Below are 9,293 nucleotides of genomic sequence, written 5' to 3'. Positions count from 1 at the left end.
GGACGCAGGATCTTCTGTGAGGGATGCGGCGTCTACTGAGCGGGACGAGGGATCTTCTGTGCGGGACGCGGGGTCTTCTGTGCGGGACGCGGGGTCTTCTGTGCGGGACGCGGGGTCTACTGAGCGGGACACGGGGTCTTCTGTGCGGGAAGCGAGGTCTTCTGTGCGGGACGCGGGGTCTTCTGTGCAAGACGCGGGGTCTTCTGTGCAGGACGTGGGGTCTTCTGTGTGGGACGCGGGGTCTTCTGTGCTGGATGCGGCGTCTACTGAGCGGGACGCGGGATCTTCTGTGGGGGACGTGGGGTCTTCTGTGCGGGACGCGGGGTCTTCTGTGCGGGACGCGGGGTTTTCTGTGCGGGACGCGCGGTCTTCTGAGTGGGACGCCTGGAGCTGTGACTGGCACTTTATAATTTCTGTGTCCACCATGATAATAAACCTTTTCCGTGCGGGGATGGGGGGGCACATATTTTTAGCGTCTGCTACACAAAGCTTTCCTCCATATTGGAACACAGTAGAAAAGAGTCCACAAGTCGCGGTTTCACCAATTGTTGCAGATCAGAGTCATCAATTCCTCCAGGACAAGCAATCGCCAGTCTCCGCAGTGCAGCCTGGAAAATCAGGATGACAAAGGGTTAATATGAGGATATACATCATATGAGATGAAGAAAGCGGTAACTGACGCCGGGGGCCGAGCGTGCAGCTGCATTTACACTGCATATTATTAGCACGAGCGTCCTTAATGACTCTCAAATTATCATCCTCTTTCCGTGTAAACAGGCGCCGATCACCCAATGAAGGAGAAAAACGCTCGTTATTGGTGGAAAATACAGTGGAAAATATTGTCGTTCTCGGCAGCGCATTGTCCTGTGTAACCAGTATGTGCTGCCGAGAGCATTGGCGGCTTGTGTGCACGGAGCGGTCTATTATAGATCAATTGCAGATCGCTCAGTCATATCATTAACCGCGATCTGCCCATGTAATCCCATTAAAAAACGGAGCTGATTGAGCTTGAGGAAGGCAATCTATTGCTCCCTGTTATCAGCCTGCTATTAGGCATGAGACGACTGATACTGGCTGCTCCTTTTCTATCACTTCTGTACTGTAATAAGACATCAGCTCCTGCACTGTTCTATCCTGCGGTTACTGCACTTTATTATTATGGGATACAACAGCTGCAGGCTTATGCTGTTATACCTGTTCAGCAGACGCCGTCGTGTTTGGCGCTGTATTATTTGCTGTGCTTTGGTAATGCTGCGCTGTGTGACCTCTCTAGGTGCTTTGTCCTTGCTCTTCCTGTAATTCTCCCGGCTGTGATGATGGAGGTGATGGCCGCTGTATGCCCCTAGTAGAGCGGTTCATTCTCCCACAATGACTGAGCGCTGATGATTCTGCTGAAAGCTGAACTCTGCAACAGGCTATGGGCTCAGCCACATCCAGGCGAAAAGCCCAGACTGGCACAAGGAATCTTCCAGAGGTTCTCATCTCGTGTTTACATGTAAGAAACTCCATGTTTACACACAAACAGGCTGGGACCGCCCATCGGGGAGCTGGAGAATCCTCCGGTGGGCCTGACCAGCACTGACTAGCAACGGGAGGCTCCTGCCCAAGATCTGCTCTGCTAATCCGCAGTCACAGCGGCACACTCCCTCATTTCTCTGCTGTACTGGAGCAATTTCACCTCATTTGCTGGACAGAAACATAAAAAAGTTCTGTCTCTCGGAGCAAGAGGCGATAAAACAAGTGAAAACGTCCCTTCTTGTTAAAGGTTCTGCGCCCTTATGTTTAAGGCGCCGGCGCGAGGTTTCGCCTGGTTATGTGGATGATGCAGGAGGCGTCGGCCATGTCAATTAGAGCAGGAGGACGGCGAGATAGACCGGACCGGCAGGAGTTACAGAGGGCGCGGGAGAGTTTTCAAAGGTTTTTAGAGGGAATATGGAAATTACCAGACAGGCCACAAGGACGGCGTCACTGCTGAACCTCTCCTCTGGGTGGCGGCAAAGAGCAATGAGGCGTGGGATACCTGCAAGGAGAAAAGAGGGAGGTGTAAACGTTAGGTGCTGTCACCAGTATATAGCCATGTATCACCTATAGGTACTGTACACCGGTATATAGCCATATATCATCTATAGGTACTGTACACCGGTATATAGCCATATATCACCTATAGGTACTGTACACCGGTATATAGCCATATATCACCTATAGGTACTGTACACCGGTATATAGCCATATATCACCTATAGGTACTGTACACCGGTATATAGCCATATATCATCTATAGGTGCTGTACACCGGTATATAGCCATATATCACCTATAGGTGCTGTACACCGGTATATAGCCATATATCATCTATAGGTGCTGTACACCGGTATATAGCCATATATCACCTATAGGTACTGTACACCGGTATATAGCCATATATCATCTATAGGTGCTGTACACCGGTATATAGCCATATATCACCTATAGGTACTGTACACCGGTATATAGCCATATATCACCTATAGGTACTGTACACCGGTATATAGCCATATATCACCTATAGGTACGGCACACGGGTATATAGTCATTTATCATCTATAGGTACTGTACACCGCTATATAGCCATATATCACCTATAGGTACTGTACACCGCTATATAGCCATATATCACCTATAGGTACTGTACACCGGTATATAGCCATATATCACCTATAGGTACTGCACACCGGTATATAGCCATATATCATCTATAGGTACTGTACACCGGTATATAGCCATATATCACCTATAGGTACTGTACACCGGTATATAGCCATATATCATCTATAGGTGCTGTACACCGGTATATAGCCATATATCACCTATAGGTACTGTACACCGGTATATAGCCATATATCATCTATAGGTACTGTACACCGGTATATAGCCATATATCACCTATAGGTACTGTACACTGGTATATAGCCATATATTATCTATAGGTACTGTACACCGGTATATAGCCATATATCACCTATAGGTACAGCACACCGGTATATAGCCATATATCACCTATAGGTACTGTACACCGGTATATAGCCATATATCACCTATGGGTACAGTACACCGGTATATAGCCATATATCACCTATAGGTACTGTACACCGGTATATAGCTATATATCACCTATAGGTACTGTACACCGGTATATAGCCATATATCACCTATAGGTACTGTACACCGGTATATAGCCATATATCATCTATAGGTTGTGTACACCGGTATATAGCCATATATCACCTATAGGTACTGTACACCGGTATATAGCCATATATCATCTATAGGTGCTGTACACCGGTAAATAGCCATATATCACCTATAGGTACTGTACACCGGTATATAGCCATATATCACCTATAGGTGCTGTACACCGGTATATAGCCATATATCACCTATAGGTACTGTACACCGGTATATAGCCATATATCATCTATAGGTGCTGTACACCGGTATATAGCCATATATCATCTATAGGTGCTGTACACCGGTATATAGCCATATATCACCTATAGGTACTGTACACCGGTATATAGCCATATATCATCTATAGGTACTGTACACCGGTATATAGCCATATATCATCTATAGGTACTGTACACCGGTATATAGCCATATATCATCTATAGGTGCTGTACACCGGTATATAGCCATATATCACCTATAGGTACTGTACACCGGTATATAGCCATATATCATCTATAGGTGCTGTACACCGGTATATAGCCATATATCACCTATAGGTACTGTACACCGGTATATAGCCAGATATCACCTATAGGTACTGCACACGGGTATATAGCCATATATCACCTATAGGTACTGCACACGGGTATATAGCCATATATCACCTATAGGTACTGTACACCGGTATATAGCCATATATCACCTATAGGTACTGTACACCGCTATATAGCCATATATCACCTATAGGTACTGTACACCGGTATATAGCCATATATCACCTATAGGTACTGCACACCGGTATATAGCCATATATCATCTATAGGTACTGTACACCGGTATATAGCCATATATCACCTATAGGTACTGTACACCGGTATATAGCCATATATCATCTATAGGTGCTGTACACCGGTATATAGCAATATATCACCTATAGGTAATGTACACCGGTATATAGCCATATATCATCTATAGGTGCTGTACACCGGTATATAGCCATATATCACCTATAGGTACTGTACACCGGTATATAGACATATATCATCTATAGGTGCTGTACACCGGTATATAGCCATATATCACCTATATGTACTGTACACCGGTATATAGCCATATATCACCTATAGGTACTGTACACCGGTATATAGCCATATATCACCTATAGGTACTGCACACGGGTATATAGTCATTTATCATCTATAGGTACTGTACACCGGTATATAGCCATATATCACCTATAGGTGCTGTACACCGGTATATAGCCATATATCACCTATAGGTACTGTACATCGGTATATAGCCATATATCACCTATAGGTACTGTACACCGGTATATACCATATATCACCTATAGGTACTGTACACAGGTATATAGCCATATATCACCTATAGGTACTGTACACCGGTATATAGCCATATATCACCTATAGGTACTGTACACCGGTATATAGCCATATATCATCTATAGGTACTGTACACCGGTATATAGCCATATATCACCTATAGGTGCTGTACACCGGTATATAGCCATATATCACCTATAGGTACTGTACACCGGTATATAGCCATATATCACCTATAGGTGCTGTACACCGGTATATAGCCATATATCACCTATAGGTACTGTACACCGGTATATAGCCATACATCACCCATAGGCACTGTACACCGGTATATAGCCATATATCATCTATAGTTACTGTGCACCGGTATATAGCCATACATCACCTATAGGTACTGTACACCGGTATATAGCCATATATCATCTATAGGTACTGTACACCGGTATATAGCCATACATCACCTATAGGTGCTGTACACCGGTATATAGCCATATATCACCTATAGGTACTGTACACCGGTATATAGCCATACATCATCTATAGGTACTGTACACCGGTATATAGCCATATATCATCTATAGGTACTGCACACCGGTATATAGCCATATATCATCTATAGGCACTGTACACTGGTATATAGCCATACATCACCTATAGGTACTGCACACCGGTATATAGCCATATATCATCTATAGGTACTGCACACCGGTATATAGCCATATATTATCTATAGGTACTGTACACCGGTATATAGCCATACATCACCTATAGGAACTGCACACCGGTATATAGCCATATATCATCTATAGATATTGTAAACCGGTATATAGCCATATATCATCTATAGGTGCTGTACACCGGTATATAGCCATATATCACCTATAGGTACTGTACACCGGTATATAGCCATATATCACCCATAGGTACTGTAAACCGGTATATAGCCATATATCACCTATAGGTACTGTGCACCGGTATATAGCCATATATCATCTATAGGTACTGTACACCGGTATATAGCCATACATCACCTATAGGTGCTGTACACCGGTATATAGCCATATATCATCTATAGGTACTGTACACCGGTATATAGTCATATATCATCTATAGGTGCTGTACACCGGTATATAGCCATATATCACCTATAGGTACTGTACACCGGTATATAGCCATATATCATCTATAGGTATTGTACACTGGTATATAGCCATACATCACCTATAGGTACTGTACACCGGTATATAGCCATACATCACCTATAGGTACTGCACACCGGTATATAGCCATATATCATCTATAGGTACTGCACACCGGTATATAGCCATATATTATCTATAGGTACTGTACACCGGTATATAGCCATATATCACCTATAGGTACTGTACACCGGTATATAGCCATACATCACCTATAGGAACTGCACACCTGTATATAGCCATATATCATCTATAGATATTGTAAACCGGTATATAGCCATATATCATCTATAGGTGCTGTACACCGGTATATAGCCATATATCACCTATAGGTACTGTACACCGGTATATAGCCATATATCACCCATAGGTACTGTACACCGGTATATAGCCATATATCACCTATAGGTACTGTGCACCGGTATATAGCCATATATCATCTATAGGTACTGTACACCGGTATATAGCCATACATCACCTATAGGTGCTGTACACTGGTATATAGCCATATATCATCTATAGGTACTGTACACCGGTATATAGTCATATATCATCTATAGGTGCTGTACACCGGTATATAGCCATATATCACCTATAGGTACTGTACACCGGTATATAACCATATATCATCTATAGGTATTGTACACTGGTATATAGCCATACATCACCTATAGGTACTGTACACTGGTATATAGCCATATATCATCTATAGGTACTGCACACCGGTATATAGCCATATATTATCTATAGGTACTGTACACCGGTATATAGCCATACATCATCTATAGGTACTGCACACTGGTATATAGCCATATATCATCTATAGGTATTGTACACCGGTATATAGCCATACATCATCTATAGGTACTGTACACCGGTATATAGCCATGTATCATCTATAGGTACTGTACACAGGTATATAGCCAAATATCATCTATAGGTACTGTACACTGGTATATAGCCATATATCACCTATAGGTATTGTACACCGGTATATAGCCATACATCATCTATTGGTACTGTACACCGGTATATAGCCATATATCACCTATAGGTACTGTACACCGGTATATAGCCATACATCACCTATAGGTGCTGTACACCGGTATATAGCCATATATCACCTATAGGTACTGTACACCGGTATATAGCCATACATCATCTATAGGTACTGTACACCGGTATATAGCCATATATCATCTATAGGTACTGCACACCGGTATACAGCCATATATCATCTATAGGCACTGTACACTGGTATATAGCCATACATCACCTATAGGTACTGCACACCGGTATATAGCCATATATCATCTATAGGTACTGCACACCGGTATATAGCCATATATTATCTATAGGTACTGTACACCGGTATATAGCCATACATCACCTATAGGAACTGCACACCGGTATATAGCCATATATCATCTATAGATATTGTAAACCGGTATATAGCCATATATCATCTATAGGTGCTGTACACCGGTATATAGCCATATATCACCTATAGGTACTGTACACCGGTATATAGCCATATATCACCCATAGGTACTGTACACCGGTATATAGCCATATATCACCTATAGGTACTGTGCACCGGTATATAGCCATATATCATCTATAGGTACTGTACACCGGTATATAGCCATACATCACCTATAGGTGCTGTACACCGGTATATAGCCATATATCATCTATAGGTACTGTACACCGGTATATAGTCATATATCATCTATAGGTGCTGTACACCGGTATATAGCCATATATCACCTATAGGTACTGTACACCGGTATATAGCCATATATCATCTATAGGTATTGTACACTGGTATATAGCCATACATCACCTATAGGTACTGTACACCGGTATATAGCCATACATCACCTATAGGTACTGCACACCGGTATATAGCCATATATCATCTATAGGTACTGCACACCGGTATATAGCCATATATTATCTATAGGTACTGTACACCGGTATATAGCCATATATCACCTATAGGTACTGTACACCGGTATATAGCCATACATCACCTATAGGAACTGCACACCTGTATATAGCCATATATCATCTATAGATATTGTAAACCGGTATATAGCCATATATCATCTATAGGTGCTGTACACCGGTATATAGCCATATATCACCCATAGGTACTGTACACCGGTATATAGCCATATATCACCTATAGGTACTGTGCACCGGTATATAGCCATATATCATCTATAGGTACTGTACACCGGTATATAGCCATACATCACCTATAGGTGCTGTACACCGGTATATAGCCATATATCATCTATAGGTACTGTACACCGGTATATAGTCATATATCATCTATAGGTGCTGTACACCGGTATATAGCCATATATCACCTATAGGTACTGTACACCGGTATATAGCCATATATCATCTATAGGTATTGTACACTGGTATATAGCCATACATCACCTATAGGTACTGTACACTGGTATATAGCCATATATCATCTATAGGTACTGCACACCGGTATATAGCCATATATTATCTATAGGTACTGTACACCGGTATATAGCCATACATCATCTATAGGTACTGCACACTGGTATATAGCCATATATCATCTATAGGTATTGTACACCGGTATATAGCCATACATCATCTATAGGTACTGTACACCGGTATATAGCCATGTATCATCTATAGGTACTGTACACAGGTATATAGCCAAATATCATCTATAGGTACTGTACACTGGTATATAGCCATATATCACCTATAGGTATTGTACACCGGTATATAGCCATACATCATCTATAGGTACTGTACACCGGTATATAGCCATATATCACCTATAGGTACTGTACACCGTTATATAGCCATATATCACCTATAGGTACTGTACACCGTTATATAGCCATCTATCACCTATAGGTGCTGTACACTGGTATATAGCCATATGTCACCTATAGGTATTGTACACCGGTATATAGCCATATATCATCTATAGGTACTGTACACCGGTATATAGCCATTTATAATCTATAGGTACTGTACACCGGTATATAGCCATATATCACCTATAGGTACTGTACACCGGTATATAGCCATATATCACCTATAGCTACTGTACACCGGTATATAGCCATATATAATCTATAGGTACTGTACACCGGTATATAGCCATATATCATCTATAGGTACTGTACACCGGTATATAGCCATATATCATCTATAGGTACTGTACACTGGTATATAGCCATATGTCACCTATAGGTATTGTACACCGGTATATAGCCATATATCATCTATAGGTACTGTACACCGGTATATAGCCATATATAATCTATAGGTACTGTACACCGGTATATAGCCATATATCACCTATAGGTACTGTACACCGGTATATAGCCATATATCACCTATAGCTACTGTACACCGGTATATAGCCATATATAATCTATAGGTACTGTACACCGGTATATAGCCATATATCACCTATAGGTACTGTACACCGGTATATAGTCATATATCACCTATAGCTACTGTACACCGGTATATAG

General features: G+C 41.8%; 1 protein-coding gene across 1 annotated transcript in view; it reads right to left on the bottom strand.

Moving 5' to 3' along the window:
- Nucleotides 1–466: 466 nt before the first annotated feature.
- INSC (INSC spindle orientation adaptor protein) overlaps nt 467–9,293 on the bottom strand; it is a 227,157-nt gene continuing 218,330 nt past the window's right edge. Inside the window, exons 6-7 of the mRNA XM_073659569.1 lie at nt 1,944–2,020; nt 467–608 (exon numbers count right to left, since the gene is read on the bottom strand). Coding sequence (XP_073515670.1) covers nt 480–608; nt 1,944–2,020 — 206 coding nt within the window. The 3' untranslated portion in view covers nt 467–479. The remainder of the gene's footprint in view (nt 609–1,943; nt 2,021–9,293) is intronic.

This window comes from Phyllobates terribilis, unplaced genomic scaffold (assembly GCF_046119375.1).
Source record: "Phyllobates terribilis strain yellow unplaced genomic scaffold, ASM4611937v1 Scaffold_13__5_contigs__length_258822181, whole genome shotgun sequence".
Lineage (NCBI taxonomy): Eukaryota > Metazoa > Chordata > Amphibia > Anura > Dendrobatidae > Phyllobates > Phyllobates terribilis.
The sequence above is the reverse complement of the archived record's forward strand: the minus strand, read 5'-3'. Positions and strand labels throughout refer to the sequence as shown.